Source organism: Salvelinus sp. IW2-2015, linkage group LG28, assembly GCF_002910315.2.
Source record: "Salvelinus sp. IW2-2015 linkage group LG28, ASM291031v2, whole genome shotgun sequence".
Classification (NCBI taxonomy): domain Eukaryota; kingdom Metazoa; phylum Chordata; class Actinopteri; order Salmoniformes; family Salmonidae; genus Salvelinus; species Salvelinus sp. IW2-2015.
In genome coordinates, this window is record NC_036868.1 from 3,221,902 (window position 1) to 3,239,035 (window position 17,134).

At 43.8% G+C, this 17,134-nt stretch overlaps 1 protein-coding gene across 1 annotated transcript; it reads left to right on the plus strand.

The window, feature by feature from the left end:
- The first annotated feature begins 4,583 nt into the window (after positions 1-4,583).
- On the plus strand, positions 4,584-11,175 carry LOC111954621 (delayed-rectifier potassium channel regulatory subunit KCNS3). Its single transcript, XM_023974488.2, has 2 exons — positions 4,584-4,833; positions 8,878-11,175. The coding sequence occupies exon 2, from the start codon at positions 8,996-8,998 to the stop codon at positions 10,511-10,513; it is 1,518 nt and encodes a 505-aa protein (XP_023830256.1). The 5' UTR covers positions 4,584-4,833; positions 8,878-8,995; the 3' UTR covers positions 10,514-11,175.
- The last annotated feature ends 5,959 nt before the right edge of the window (positions 11,176-17,134 follow it).

Sequence of the window (17,134 nt, forward strand, 5' to 3'; positions counted from 1 at the left end):
TCATCTGAGGCCCGCTAATCGTTAGCTGTCTTATCGGCTGCTATCTGAACAAGTATATCAGAAAACTATTATTATTATTATTATTTATGTATTTTTTATTTTTTTCCTTGGGTCACTATATCTATTTTGCCAATTTGGATTGATCCCCTCTACCACACGGAACCCCACTACACGGAACCCCACTAACCTACCGACGGAAACGCACGAGGTATCTACAAACAGACCTCCATCCTATGCTGCTACCGATAGCCATATACCCGGCCAGCTGTCTGGATCGCCACGACCCCAACCAACCTCTACTCACTGGACCCTTATTGATCACTCGATTAGCATGCCTCTCCTTAATGTAAATATGCCTTGTCCATTGCTGTTCTGGTTAGTGTTTATTGGCTTATTTCACTGTAGAGATTCTAGCCCTGCTCTCTATACCATATCCAACCTCTCAGTTCCACCACCCACATATGCGATGACATCACCTGGTTTCAATGATGTTTCTAGAGACAATATCTCTCTCATCATCACTCAATACCTAGGTTTACCTCCACTGTATTCACATCCTACCATACCTTTGTCTGTACATTATTCCTTTAAACTATTTTATCGCCCCCAGAAACTTCCTTTTACTCTCTGCTCTAGTAGCTCTAGGCGACCAATTCTCATAGCTTTTAGCCGTACCCTTATCCTACTCCTCCTCCTCCTCTGTTCCTCTGGTGATGTAGAGGTGAATCCAGGCCCTGCAGTACCTGGCTCCACTCCTATTCCCCAGGCGCTCTCTTTTGATGACTTCTGTAACCGTAATAGCCTTGGCTTCATGCATGTTAACATTAGAAGCCTCCTCCCTAAGTTTGTTTTGTTCACTGCTTTAGCACACTCTGCCAACCCGGATTGTTTTAGCCGTGTCTGAATCCTGGCTTAGAAAGACACACCAAAATTCAGACATTTTCATCCCCAATTAAAGATTTTCAGACAAGATAGAACGGCCAAAGGGGCGGTGTTGCAATCTACTGCAAAGACTGCCTGCAGAGTTCTGTTATACTATCCAGGTCTGTTCCAAACAATTTGAACTTCTACTTTTTAAAAATCCACCTCTCTAAAAACAAGTCTCTCACCGTTGCCGCCTGCTATAGACCACCCTCTGCCCCAGCTGTGCTCTGGACACTATATGTGAACTGATTGCCCCCCATCTATCTTCAGAGCTCGTGCTGCTAGGCGACCTAAATTTGAACATGCTCAACACCCCAGCCACCCTACAATCTAAGCTTGATGCCCTCAATCTCAACAAATTATCAATGAACCTACCAGGTACCACCCCAATTCCGTAAACACGGGTACCCTCATAGATATCATCCTAACAAACTTGCCCTCCAAATACACCTCTGCTGTTTTCAACCAAGATCCAGCGATCACTGCCTCATTGCCTGCATCCGTAATGGTCAGCGGTCAAACGACCTCCACTCATCACTGTCAAACGCTCCCTGAAACACTTCAGCGAGCAGGCCTTTTAATCGACCTGGCCGGGGTATCCTGGAAGGATATTGATCTCATCCCGTCAGTAGAGGATGCCTGGTCATTTTAAAAAATGCCTTCCTCACCATCTTGAATAAGCATGCCCCATTCAAGAAATTTAGAACCAGGAACAGATATAGCCTTGGTTTCTCTCCTGACCTGACTGCCCTTAACCAACAGAAAAACATCCTATGGCGTTCTGCATTAGCATCGAACAGCCCCCGTGATATGCAACTTTCAGGGAAGCCAGAAACCAATATCACAGGCAGTTAGAACAGCCAAGGCTAGCTTTTTCAAGCAGAAATTTGCTTCCTGCAACACAAATTCAAAAAAGTTCTGGGACACCGTAAAGTCCATGGAGAATAAGAAAACCTCCTCCCAGCTTCCAACCGCTCTGAAGATAGGAAACACTGTCACCACGCGACAAATCCACTATAATTGAGAATTTCAATAAGCATTTTTCTACGGCTGGCCATGCTTTCCACCTGGCTACCCCTACCCCGGACAACAGCACTGCTCCTCCTCTGCTACTCGCCCAAGCCTTCCCCATTTCTCTTTCTCCAAAATACAGTCAGCTGATGTTCTAAATGAGCTGCAAAATCTGGACCCTTACAAATCAGCCGGGCTAGATAATCTGGACCCTTTCTTTCTAAAACTATCTGCTGAAATTGTGCCACCCTATTACTAGCCTCTTCAACCTCTCTTTCGTGTCGTCTGAGATCCCCAAAGATTGGAAAGCAGCTGCGGTTATCCCCCTCTTCAAAGGGGGGGACACCCTTGACCCTAACTGCTACAGACCTATATCTATCCTACCCTGCCTTTCTAAGGTCTTCGAAAGCCAAGTCAACAAACAGATTACCGACCATTTCGAATCCCACCACACCTTCTCCGCTATGCAATCTGGTTTCAGAGCTGGTCATGGGTGCACCTCAGCCACGCTCAAGGTCATAAACGATATCGTAACCGCCATGCAGATAGGAAACAATACTGTGCAGCCGTATTCATTGACCTGGCCAAGGCTTTTGACTCTGTCAATCACCACATCCTCATTGGCAGACTCGACAGCCTTGGTTTCTCTAATGATTGCCTCGCCTGGTTCACCAACTACTTCTCTGATCGAGTTCAGTGTGTCAAATCGGAGGGTCTGTTGTCCGGGCTCTGGCAGTCTCTATGGGGGTGCCACAGGGTTCAATTCTTGGACGATCCTCTTCTCTGTTTACATCAATGATGTCGCTCTTGCTGCTGGTGATTCTCTGATCCACCTCTACGCAGACGACACTATTCTGTATACTTCTGGCCCTTCTTTTGACACTGTGTTAACAACCCTCCAGGCGAGCTTCAATGCCATACAACTCTCCTTCCGTGGCCTCCAACTGCTCTTAAATACAAGTAAAACCAAATGCATGCTCTTCAACCGATCGCTGCCTGCTCCTGCCCGCCTGTCCAACATCACTACTTTGGACGGCTCTGTTAGAATATGTGGACAACTACAAATACCTAGGTGTCTGGTTAGACTGTAAACTCTCCTTCCAGACTCACATCAAACATCTCCAATCCAAAGTCAAATCTAGAATTGGCTTCCTATTCCGCAACAAAGCATCCTTTACTCATGCTGCCAAACATACCCTTGTAAAACTGACCATCCTACCAATCCTCGACTTCGGTGATGTCATTTACAAAATAGCCTCCAAAACCCTCCTCAATAAATTGGATGCAGTCATCACAGTGCCATCCGTTTTGTCACCAAAGCCCCATATACTACCCACCACTGCGACCTGTACACTCTCGTTGGCTGGCCCTCGCTTCATACTCGTCGCCAAACCCACTGGTTCCAGGTCATCTACAAGACCCTGCTAGGTAAAGTCCCCCCTTATCTCAGCTCGCTGGTCACCATAGCAGCACCTACCTGTAGCACGCGCTCCAGCAGGTATATCTCTCTAGTCACCCCCAAAACCAATTCTTCCTTTGGACGCCTCTCCTTCCGTTCTCTGCTGCCAATGACTGGAACGAACTACAAAAATCTCTGAAACTGGAAACACCTATCTCCCTCACTAGCTTTAAGCACCAGCTGTCAGAGCAGCTCATAGATTACTGCACCTGTACATAACCCATCTACAATTTAGCCCAAACAACTACCTCTTTACCTACTGTATTTATTTATTAATTTATTTTGCTCCTTTGCACCCCATTATTTCTGTCTCTACTTTGCACTTTCTTCCACTGCAAACCAACCATTCCAGTGTTTTTTTAGTTTTTATTTTACTTGCTGTGTTGTACTCACTTCGCCTCCATGGCCTTTTATATTTTATTTATTTATACATATATTTGTCTGCCTTCACCTCCCTAATCTCACCTCACTTGCTCACATTGTATATAGACTTATTTTTTTTCACTGTATTATTGACTATATGTTTGTTTTACTCCATGTGTAACTATGTGTTGTTGTATGTGTCGAACTGCTTTGCTTTATCTTGGCCAGGTCGCAATTGTAAATGAGAACGTGTTCTCAATTTGCCTACCTGGTTAAATAAAGGTTAAATAAAAGAAAAAAGAAAAAAAAAGAAGGTGTCTGTGCTTGTATGCTCCCAGCTACCATCAATAGGCAAAACCACCTGTAAGGCATTTGAAAAATGATTAAAACAAGAATGAAGACAAGTCAAATGTTTAAGTCACATAGGACTATTATTCTATGCCTGCTACTAACCCAGATCCAAGAAAATGACCCATTGTAGAACAGCCGTTTCGTTTGTATCAGAACCATGCTACAGCCGTGACCTATATTTGACCAAAGGTATAGCCTATAGTTCCTGCACCTCACACTTATATTTATATAGCAGCACAACAGGTGACACTCATAATTGCTTATCTGCCCATCAATGGTGGGCCAGACAATCACCATGCGGGTTTTAAAGGTGAAAAAGGAAAATTCAACGATGCAGGTCAAATATTTACAGATTTTTTTTACTGAACTAAAAAACGAGGCATTAAAAATACATTTGCCACACTTAATGATAAGGCTAAAATCTCCACCAAATCCGATGCACCTCCCCTCTCGGAGATTGAAGGAAACCATTGCTTGGCTTTGGACCACAAAATCCTCGCGCCGTTTTTATTGGTGCGTCCTTGTCGGAGTAGCGGACTGAGTGATTCAGCCTGCTACACTCCCGGTCCGATCATTATTGCGGGCGCGCTCCGAGCACCAACAACGTTTCGGTTTAGGGATAATTCCTTATGAAGCATGGGACTACTATTTATTTGGAGATGAGAATAATCGGATAATCAGTACTCGGAAAGTTATTTTAATGGAAAGAAAGGGCAGAGGAACAGGTATGCTTTATGTATTATTATCATGTTGAATTTATCGGGGAGCCCATGTCGATTTGTTTAAACATGCTTGCCTAATATATAATATAATTGATTGCCTACATTGTTGTGTCTAATTTGTATTTGAGACTGTATATAGGCAAATGTAAAAGAGAAAAACAAGTATATCATAAATAAAACAATTGTAGCCTATCAGGTTTAATTTGACATAAAAGTTACAGTCGCCATTCAAGACTAACCAAAATAAAATTAACGCACTGATGTTGTTAAAGGTAGTCTCGTCCTTTAGCAGTCCGGTGTCGGATGAAGAGGTCCATAATAACACTTGTCGAAATAGTTTGTTGTCCGCAAAAATTAAGATATATATTTTAAATAATTGCTCGATGTAAAGTCCCATTTCATCCTGTTGTCAAATCCTATTTCTCTGGTGCTGAGGGCCTGTAATTCGATTCCCTTGGTGATAATCTAGTACTTTAGCCTGCTTGAGGAAGTGATTGGCATTGAACGGTGATTCAGTACTATCAACACACCACACACCCACTCTATTCTTATATTCTTCCCATTGATGCTAGCCATTGCATGTTGATATAAACATTGGTGGGCTCAGGGCAGAAACTTTTCATGGTGTAATATATTATTGGTTTTAAAAGCAGTCAAATTTGTCCTAGAAATGCTATTCAAGCAACCTGGTCTCAGAGCATTTCGTATTATTCAGTACATCAATCCGAAACACACCATTTAGTATGATATATTACGTCACGTATGGTATGTATTCATTTGTGGCTGTCCATCACTCATTTCGTATATGTTAAAAATTACAATTCATATTATATGTTATGAATTAGCAAAACGTACAATGTTACGAATTCTAGCTAGGTGGCTAACGTTAGCTAGGCAGGGGTAAGGGTTAAATTTAGGAGTTAGGTTAAAGGGATTAAGGTTAGGGAAAGGGGTCAGCTAACATGTTAAGTAGTTAAAATGTAGTAATTAGTTTAAAAGTTTCTAATTACCTAATTAACAGCTAAAGTTGTCCGTGATGAGATTCAAACTTGCAACCTTTGGGTTACTAGATGTTCCTGTTATACGTCTACCCATCCACCCTGACCAACCACTTCACTCTCATTTTTACCTTAAGTAACCTTCTGTCGTATGTAACCATACCAAACGTAACATATCATACTATTTCAGTGTCCTGGATTTACATTTACTATGTCTAGTCTATGACACCAGGCTAATTCAAGAGGACAGATAAGTTTATACAGCAATTTACTCATTCTATATGAATTCAGTCACTTTCTGATTGTACCCTTTTTGATTTAAACAAATCCTTCCAAACATGTTTGCCCATGGGAGAAGTGATCATAAATTAACTTTTTGGACTTGAATACCAAAACAAGATGAGGTGCTCAAAGTTCTTGCATACCAGACACTACCATGAGACATCCATGTTTTCATTACTGAAAATTATAAACGGTTTAGTTTGATATCATTTGAAAGCTTACCAACGGGGTTATCAAACTATTTTATAATTTACTGYAAAAGTTTTGTAATACAGAATTATGCAAAAAAAAGTGTAAACTCAGATTTTTRCAATTTTCACATACGCTATATATACAAAAGCATTTGGACACCCTTTCAAAATAGTGGATTCGGCTATTTCAGTCACACCCGTTGCTGACAGGTGTATAAAATTGAGCACACAGCCATGCAATCTCCATTTGTAAACATTAGCAGTAGAATGGCCTTACTGAAGAGCTCAGTGACTTTCAAAGTGGCACTGTCATAGGATGCCACCTGTCCAACAAATCAGTTCCTCAGATTTCTGCCCTGCTAGAGCTGCCACGGTCAAACTGTAAGTGCTATTATTGTGAAGTGGAAACGTCTAGGAGCAACAACAGCTCAGCCGTGAAGTGGTAGGCCACACAAGCTCACAGAACGAGACCGCCAAGTGCTGAAGCACGTAGCGCGTAAAAAATAGTCTCGATTGCAACACTCACTACCGAGTTCCAAACTGCCTCTGGAAGCAACGTCAACACAAGAACAGTTCGTCGGGAAATTAATGAAACTGGCTTCCATGGCCGAGCAGCCACACACAAGCCTAAGATCACCATTCGCAATGCCAAGCGTGGGCTGGAGTGGTGTAAAGCTCACCGCCATTGGACTCTGGAGCAGTGGAAACGCTCACCATCTGGCAGTCCAACGGACAAATCTGGGTTTTGGCGGATGCCAGGAGAAAGCTACCTACCCCAATGCATATTGACAACTGTAAAGTTTGGAGGAGGAGGAATAATGGTCTGGGGCTGTTTTTCATGGTTCGGGCTAGGCACTTAAGTTCCAGTGAATGGAAATATTTGATTTGATTGAATATTAAAACATACAATCTACCTGCTGTGAAACCGCTCAACATTTACATTACATTCAGTCATCTAGCAGACACTCCCATCCAGAGCGACCCACAGGAGCAACCAGGGTCAAGCGCCCCATCCAGGGGCACATCAAACAGATCTCCCACCAAGTCAAATCGGGGAGCCAGAACAGCAACCTATTGGCCACCGGCTCAAGCTCCCAACAGCCAGGCCACCAACCATCCAAGATCCCCCAACAGTTCCCGAGAGCTTCCCCTCAACCCTCTGAGACCCTTTAGTGCCAACTGTAAAGTTTGGTGGAGGAGGAATAATGATCTGGGGCTGTTTTTCATTGTTCGAGCTAGGCCCCTTCCTATCGCTTCAGCATACAATGACATTCTAGACGATTCTGTGCTTCCAACTTTGTGGCAACAGTTTGGGGAAGGCCCTTTCCTGTTTCAGCATGACAATGCCCCCGTGCACAAAGCAAGGTCCACACATAAGTGGTTTGTCGAGATCGTTGTGGAAGATCTTGACTGGCCTACACAAAGCCCTGACCTCAACTCCATGGAACACCTTTGGGATTAATTTGAACGTCGACTCCGAACCAGACCTAATCGCCCAAGATCAGTGCCCAACCTCACTAATGCTCTTGTGGCTGAATGGAAGCAAGTCCCCACAGCAATGTTCCAACATCTAGTGGAAAGCCTTCRCAGAAGAGTGGAGGCTGTTATAGCAGCAAAGGGGAAACCAACTCCATATTAATGCCCATGATTTTGGAGTGAGATGTTCGACGAGCAGGTGTCAACACACTTTTGGTCGTGTACTGTATCTTAGACCCTATTTTACATCATCTGAGGTGTTTGTGTTGTGCATTTCATGGCTGAGACAGCATACTCTTGAATACACGGTGGGTGTCATTTCAATCAGAGAAACWGAATTCCTAGAATGGACTTATCCCTTCAGACCAATGCAATTTAGATGGTACACCATTGAAATTTAATTGAAATTTGAACTTCCAATTACTACCAGAAAGATATCCACCCGCTGTCAAATGTCAACTTGAATGGGAATGTTTCAAAATTGACAGTTTCATTGAAGACCATGGATATTCCCACTCAAGTCAACATTATCTGATTTGTGGACCTACAACCATCTTTGTGGTACCATTTTAAAGTAGAAATGTACATTTTATTGACACTGTAGTACATTTATCAGCCAAAACATGACACCTATTCAAGAACACGCTGTGTCTCAACCGATGGTGGGTACAAACACCTCTGACGCTTTTTGATAATTCATGTTAAAGGTTAAAGACATTATTATATATATATAGATATATATATATATCTTTTTTTTTTATTCAAGAAAGGATCTAATTGTTTGGCAACCCTGTTTGTAGGCTTTCAAATTATATCAAACTCATCTGTTTATCATTTTCAGTGATGAAGACATGGATGTCTAATGGTAGGGTGCAGTGTGAAATATGAGCACCTTTATCTCCTAAAGATTATGGCATTCAGGCTCTAAGTCACTTTCCGACCACTTCTACCATGGGGAAAACATGTATGGTAGGTTTTGTTCAAATCAAAAGGGGTGCAGTCAGAAAGTCATTGATATCACATGGAACAACCCTATTCCTTAAACTTAAAATGGGTGGTAGAATGACTATTGATAATTGGAATGTTTCTCCTCCTCATAGATGGACCCTTGAGCCTTAACCTCACCGCTAGCCACCGGAGGCTGATCATCCCAAACTACATTTCCCACCAGCACTTCCCCCTCCTTGCCCATGTGGCCTATGGCTCATCATCACCAACATGGGATATGGGCAAGTCCTCCACCGATGCGGAAATGAGGAAGACCAGGTATACCTCAACGTGGGAGGTGTCCGGCACGAGGTGGCAGAGGAGACGCTGCTCCGCTTCCCCCACACACGCCTGGGCCGCCTGCTGCACTGCCGGAGCGAGGACGCCATCCTGGAGCTATGCGACGACTACAGTGCTACTGAGCGCGAGTACTACTTTGACCGCAATCCCCACATCTTCATCAGCGTGATCAACTTCTACCGCACAGGCCGCATCCACATCATGGAGGAGGTATGTGTCTTCTCCTTCAGCCAAGAGATTGAGTACTGGGGRATCCAGGAGCTCCACTTAGGGGATTGCTGCAGCAACTGGTTCCAGGAGCGCAAGGAGTACATTGAGGACCGCGACTGGGACGTCCAAAGTGACGACGTGCAGCCGCCCAGCTTGGACTCGTCCTTCGAAGAGCTCTCAGCCATGGACAAGGACCTGGAGAAGTTCAAGGGGGCGTGGTGCGCCGAGGTGCGGAGCTACGTGTGGATTAGGCTAGAGGACCCCGGTCATTCGCTCTCATCCAAGATCATCGCTGTGGCCTCGCTGAGTGTGGTGCTCACCTCCATCGTGGCCATGTGCGTCCATAGCATGCCCGAGTTTCAGATCTTGGACGAGAATGAGAGACACATCGAGGACCCCGTACTGGCCATCCTGGAGGTGGTCTGCATCGTCTGCTTCTCGGCCGAGTTCATCATCCGGTTGATCGTAGCCCCCTCCCCAAGGAAGTTCCTCAGCAACACCCTGAACATCATCGATGTGGCCTCCATCCTGCCCTTCTACATCACGCTGGCCTTTGAGACGGTGGATGATGAGAACAGCGAGGAGAACGAGAACCTGGAGAACGTGGGCAAGGTGGTGCAGGTCCTCCGGCTGATGCGCGTCTTCAGGATCCTAAAATTGGCCCGCCATTCGGTGGGTCTGCGTGCGCTCGGCGCTACTGTCCGCCATAGCTACCACGAGGTGGGCCTGTTGCTCCTCTTCCTATCTGTGGGCATCTCCATCTTCTCCGTGCTCATCTACTCAGCAGAGAAAGAGGAGGAGGACACTGAGCTGGGCACCATACCCATGGGCTGGTGGTGGGCCACCATCACCATGACCACCGTGGGCTATGGTGACACCTGCCCAGTGACGTTGCTGGGGAAGCTGGTGGCCACCCTGTGCATCCTCTGCGGCTTGCTGGTGGTTGCCTTGCCTATCACCATAATCTTTAACAAGTTTTCCAAGTACTACCAGAGGAACAAAGCCATTGAGGAGGGCCTGTGTCTGAGTCAAAAGGCGTCCGAGAGACACGACCTGGAGCTCCCTTACCATAACATCAGAGACCTCTACGCCCAGAGTCTGGGCGTGTACCCCTTCATGGGCGGCCTCGCCTTCAAGAACAGTGAGAGTAGCGGTGGGGATGATACGGACGCCTCCAGCCTACAGGACATAGAGGAGGTGTGTGACACAGACACTCTGGACAATGGGGCAGTGAAATGAAGCTTGAGGCTTTAGAAAGCTCAATACACCGCAAAGGAGCCCTTTATGGTTCTCAGGGTCAAGCTCTCCATAGTTAACTCTTAATATGTCTTCCTTTCTTGGCTGACTAGACTTTCACAACACTGTGGCCATGGCCACATGGGATTTTTTCTATTCTGATAAATATATCCCTGAACTGAGAGGGCACAGATGACTGACTTGGATCCCCCTTATAAAGGTTTGAATGTAATTCATCTATTAGGCCAGATATTGCAACGTTGCATGCATATGTTTAAGGAATTTGCATTATATCGTACAGATTTATCCGCTCAAAAGTTCAGTAAAGGTTTGCATATGCAAAGAAAAACTAAATTGATTAGAGAAAAAAGAAGAGTGACTTCAAATTCCGGGTTCGATTGATGTTTCAACCTCTGCATGAATAAAAACACATAAGACAAGTCATCAATAATGGGTAGTGGGATCATTACTTTGAGACCACAGTTACTGTAGATAAAGAGACAGAAATGACCTCTCTCCAAAACCTCTCATGCTATAAGCACTGATGTACAGGTCATTTGATTAGAAAGTCATTGAGGCATTGTCTTAGAAATATATGTTGGCATGCTAGCTCCCTGGGTTAGGCCGTATGGACGTACTAATCAAATAAAGTCAGACCTGCGAAAGCTGATGAATTATGTCTCTTTATTTTGACATCGATCGGAGCCTTTGCTTCATGCGTTTTAATTCATTTATGGACTAGGAATGTACACGAATTAGTTGCGAAATACGTWTTCCCTTTAAATTAGCGGTTACACTTAGCGGTACAGTAAATCAAACAATTTCGAACAAATCAACTTTGGGGTTACATCAGAATAAAAGTCATAACACGGGTCGTAAAATCCTGTAAAAAAACAATACCCGTTCAACTCCTAGGCAATACATTGGTGTTCTTGACTCCTTATACGTTTCTCTGGCTRCTTCTCACTGATTTCCTGTCATGTGTCATCTTCTCTGGATGGATGAGCTGCTGTCCCAGTAGAACAGAAATGTGGGAAATGAGCCCAAACCACTGTAGGTTTGGGCACATTTACGTAGTAACCATTGTGGTGTTCTCCCGGCCATAAGAACAATGGTATGGTGCAATGAACAAGTTAACTGGATTCCAGAAACAAAAGATTCAGTCAAGATGTTAAGAAGCTCCTCTCCCTCAGTAGACATAGCTTTGCTGAAAATAATAATTAGGTTACATGTATTTATGTAATTAGCATGTTTTAGCTAAAGTKAATTTCAGACTTTTTAAAGTATGTGGACACCTGCTTGTCGAACATCTCATTCCAAAATCATGGGCATTAATATGGAGTTSGTCCCCRRTTTGCTGCTATAACAGCCTRCACTCTTCTGGGAAGGCTTTCCACTACATGTTGGAACATTGCTGCAGGGACTTGCTTCCATTTAGCCACAAGAGCATTAGTGAGGTCGGGCACTGATGTTGGGCGATTAGGCCTGGCTCGCAGTCGCTGTTCGWTTGTTATTATAWWTTTTTTATTTCACCTTTATTTAACGAGGTAGGCCAGTTGAGAACAAGTTCTCATTTACAACTGCGACCTGGCCAAGATAAAGCAAAGCAGTGCGACAAAAACAACGACACAGAGTTACACATGGGATAAACAAACYTACAGTCAATAACACAATAGAAAAATCTGTATACAGTGTGTGCAAATGAAGTAAGGAGGTAAGCCAATAAATAGGCCAATAGTGGCGAAGTAATTACAATTTAGCAATTTACACTGGAGTGATATATATGCAGATGAGGATGTGCAAGTAGAAATACTGGTGAGCAGAAAAACAAATATGGGGATGAGGTAGGTAGTTGGTTGGATGGGCTATTTACAGATGGGCTGTGTACAGCTGCAGCGATTGGTAAGTTGCTAGTCTCCAACTTCAGTGATTTTTGCAATTCGTTCAAGTCATTGGCAGCAGGGAACGGGAAGGAAAGGCGGCCAAAGCAGGTGTTGGCTTTGGGGATGTGAAATATACCTGCTGGAGRGCGTGCTACAGGTGGGTATTGCTATGGTGACCAGTGAGCTGAGATAAGGCGGAGCTATACCTAGCAAAGACTTATAGATGACCTGGAGCCAGTGGGTTTGGCAACGAATATGTAGCGAGGACCAGCCAACGAGAGCATACAGGTCACAAAARGGATGGCACTGTGACAGACTGCATCCAATTTGCTGAGTAGAGTGTTAGAGGCTAATTTGTAAATGACATCGCTGAAGTCGAGGATCGGTAGGATAGTCAGTTTTACGAGGGTATGTTTGGCAGCATGAGTGAAGGAGGCTTTGTTGCGAAATAGGAAGCCAATTCTAGATTTAACTTTGGATTGGAGATGCTTAATGTGAGTCTGGAAGGAGAGTTTACAGTCTAGCCAGACACCTAGGTATTTATAGTTGTCCACATATTCTAAGTCAGAACCGTCCAGAGTAGTGATGCTAGTCGGGCGGGCGGGTGCGGGTAGCGATCGATTGAAGAGCATGCATTTCGTTTTACTAGCATTTAAGAGCAGTTGGAGGCCACGGAAGAAGTGTTGTATGGCGTTGAAGCTCGTTTGGAGGTTTGTTAACAGTGTCCATAGAAGGGCCAGAAGTATACAGAATGGTGTCATCTGCGTAGAGYTGGATTAAAGAGTCACCCGCAGCAAGAGCGACATCATTGATCTATACAGAGAAAAGAGTCGGCCCAAGAATTGAACCCTGTGGCACCCCCATAGAGACTGACAGAGGTCCGTACAACAGGCCCTCCAATTTGACACACTGAACTCTATCTGAGAAGTAGTTAGTGAACCAGGCGAGGCAGTCATTAGAGAAACCAAGGATGTTGAGTCTGCCGATAAGAATACAGTGATTGACAGAGTTGAAGGCCTTGTSCAGGTCGATGAAGACMGCTGCACAGTACTGTCTTTTATCGATGGCGGTTATGATATCGTTTAGGACCTTGAGCGTGGCTGAAGGTACAGTGGGATTCGAAAAGGTCGGTGATCTGTTTGTTCACTTGGCTTTCGAAGACTTTAGAAAGGCAGGGCAGGATGCATATAGGTCTGTAACAGTTTGGGTCTAGAGTGACTCCCCCTTTGAAGAGGGGGATGACRGCGGCCGCTTTCCAATCTTTAGGAATCTCAGACGATACGAAAGAGGTTGAACAGACRAGTAATAGGGGTTGCAACAATGGCGGCGGATAATTTTAGGAAGAGAGGGTCCAGATTGTCTAGGGTTTGGGCCAGTTGCTGGGGGGTTGGGTTCGATGGGGTTGAGGTCAGTGCTCTGTGCAAGCCAGTCAAGTTCTTCCATGCCAATCTCGATAAACCATTTCTGTATGGACCTCGCTTTGTGCACGYGGGCATTGTCATGCTGAAACAGGAAAGGGCCTACCCCAAACTGTTGCCACACAGTTGGAAGCACAGAATCGTCTAGAATGTCATTGTATGCTGAAGCGATAGGTAGGGGCCTAGCCCGAACAATGAAAAACAGCCCCAGATCATTATTTCTGTACAYCACTTTGAGATATCACCTGATGTAAGAAGGGCTATATAAATACATTTGATTTGATTATTCCTCCTCCACCAAACTTTACAGTTGGCACTATGCATTCGTGCAGGTAGCATTCTCCTGGCATCCGCCAAACCCAGATGTGTCCGTCGGACTGCCAGTTAGTGAAGCGTGATTCATCAGAATGCGTTTCCACTGCTCCAGAGTCKAATGGCAGCGAGCTTTACACCACTCCAGCCGACGCTTGGCTTTGCGTATGGTGATCTTAGGCTTGTGTGTGGCTGCTCTGCCATGGAAACCCATTTCATGAAGCTCCCGACGAACTGTTCTTGTGCTGACCTTGCTTCCAGAGGCAGTTTGGAACTTGGTAGTGAGTGTTGCAACCGAGGACAGATGATTTTTACGTGCTACTCGCTTCAGCACTCGACGGTCCTGTTCTGTGAGCTTGTGTGCCCTACCACTTCGCGGGTGAGCCGTTGTTGCTCATAGATGTTTCCACTTCAATAACAGCACTTACAGTTGACCAGGGCAGCTGTAGCAGGGCAGAAGTTTGACTAACTACTTGTTGGAAAGGTGGCATCCTATGACAGTTCCACGTTGAAAGTCACTGAGCTCTTCAGTAAGGCCATTCTACTGCTAATGCTTGTCTATGGAGATTGCATGGCTGTGTGCTCGATTTTATACACCTGTCAGCAATGGGTGTGGCTGAAATAGCTGAATGCATTAATTTGAAGGGGTGTCAACATACTTTTGTATATATAGTGTATGCTAACTTTGGGGATATTGACTTGCATTGGTTTTTGGATAAAAAATGCTAAAGTTAGCATTCTTTTGGTGACAGCAGCCAGGTAAACAAAACCAAAGCATTGATTGCTGTCTCTCTTTGTCCAAGGATTGCTAACAGGGTAACCAATATGTAATTTTGTAATTTGGACAAATTATCCCTTAAGCTATATTAATTGCTTAATCTACTTATTTTCTGCTGATGTCAAATGCCTAACTACCAACACATGACTTAACAGTTGGTACAACCATTCATAGTTTTTCCATCGGCTTCAATGAGTTTGAATCACAGTGCGTTATCAAGGAAACTCCTTGATTCTGTATTTTAGTTGACAATGAGATCAGTCTGGTTCTGATAGAAACCATCCCTYGAGTTTCAGATGGCAATGAATCCAAACCACTGCAACATAGTGCATAAATGTATGCGTTATACATCATTACTCCCCAATACTGTATCTTTGAGCAAGAGATACATTGATGGAAGTGCAGCCAGTAACCTCCCTGGAAATATTCAGTTATGTATTTATTGCCAACGCAATATATTTGGATATTAGATTTTTACTAGGGAGTGTGCACGTATCTTTAAAATGTCCATGCCAGTAGGCTAAGTTTTATGCCAGGGGGCAGTGATCAGATCAGAGGTGGCCCCTGTCTTTGTTGTCTCTCCCAGGCTACTCAACCATGCAGACAGACCCCTCCTCTGTTATGGGATATGGGTCAGTGGAGACGTGGGTCTGTATGGGTTTCTGATGGGTTTCAGCACCAAGGACGGATCAACATACTGTCACGATGAATCAAAGAAATTACTCTTCGGTCTAATGGTTATGGGAGAGATTGGTTGTGTTCATTAGGTACCAAATGTAGGAAAACTGACTAAAACATGGAGGAACTACCATTTTTAAAAACAATTCAATGCGTTTTCCATTGCACACCCTAATGAACACGACCCACAGCTAGTAGGAATAGACTGGAAGGGTCTTTAAATGATTTTATGCACCCTCACATTGAGGTCAATAACTTTAAGTCAACTTTGAGTAGGGTTGCAAAATTCTGGGAACTTTCAATAAATTAAGTTTTTTTTCAGAAATCCTGGTTGAAGGATTCCGGATTTCCTGCTTATTACTTCTAGGAATCCTCTAACTGGGATTTTGGGAAAAACAGGTAATTTATTGAAAGTTCCTGGAATTTTGAAACCCTAACTTTGAGACAATGTTGTGTGTTTTCTCAGTTTCAGGTAAATCTTCAGTACATGGGTTTATGCGGAGTCATCTCTCTCTCTCTCTTATATTTATATAGAGTCTGGGTTTTTGTTTTTACCGTTCATACCCAGTTCTCTTTCACAGGAAGTCGTATTTTACAGCCATTACTGTGTGGATGTGGTAGTGGTTTAATGGCATTCAATTAATAGTGTATGTAGTGTCATTAAGTTTTGAAAAAGTTCAGTCAAAGACACTGCGGTCAAGATGGCCATTAAAACCAAAGGTTCTTCAGGGAATAAAAAGTGGAGGAGGCATTTGTGGCAGCTATTTCCATTATGATTTTTATTTCTAATCAATGCCCAACAGTGCGACTCTTCAATTTCTAACCAAGTGGTCCTAGTGGATTTAACAGAAAGATGGCTGTTGTTTCTCAGATGTCAGTGTGTTTCAGGGTAGTCGGCCTTGTTTTATAAAGGCTGTGGAGCTATATTGGCTTCATGGCTTGACATGTTAAACAAAAAGTTGGCCTCTGTTGGTATTGTTGATGAACGGGAGAATGAAGTGCCTGGGAGACCGGGGAAACCTTCTGACACATGGGGCTATTTTATATTGATGAATGTGAACATTGCAAACACATCGAATCTGTGATGGCGGCCCCCCAAATGCATACACTATAGTGGCAAATAACCATTCAGTTCCCTTCCTTTATATGCTTGGATATAGTGCATGGGTAAGATTTTTAATCAATCTGGTTTCTCAGACATAGTTACGAAGAAGGATAAAACACTGTCCTTTCACAGTGACAATATCATAAAGCAGGAATGACATGAATTACATTTATTTCAACCACTGTCTTGTTTACTAGTTGATTTACAGAGTAAGAAAATGGGAGTTCATGTCATCCATCAAGAATATTAATATTTCAGTATATGGCTCAGTTTCAATGGAAGTTATATCGATGAGTGCAACTGTATATCAGAAAAATCTATTCTCCATTTCCTAAAGAGCTATTTCCTTTCAGGGCGGTAAGAACCAAAATTRATACAGTAATGTAATGTACAAAAAGTGCCCCGGGGTTTGCAAAAACTATTGTTACCTTTTTAGCTCTCTGAGATTGG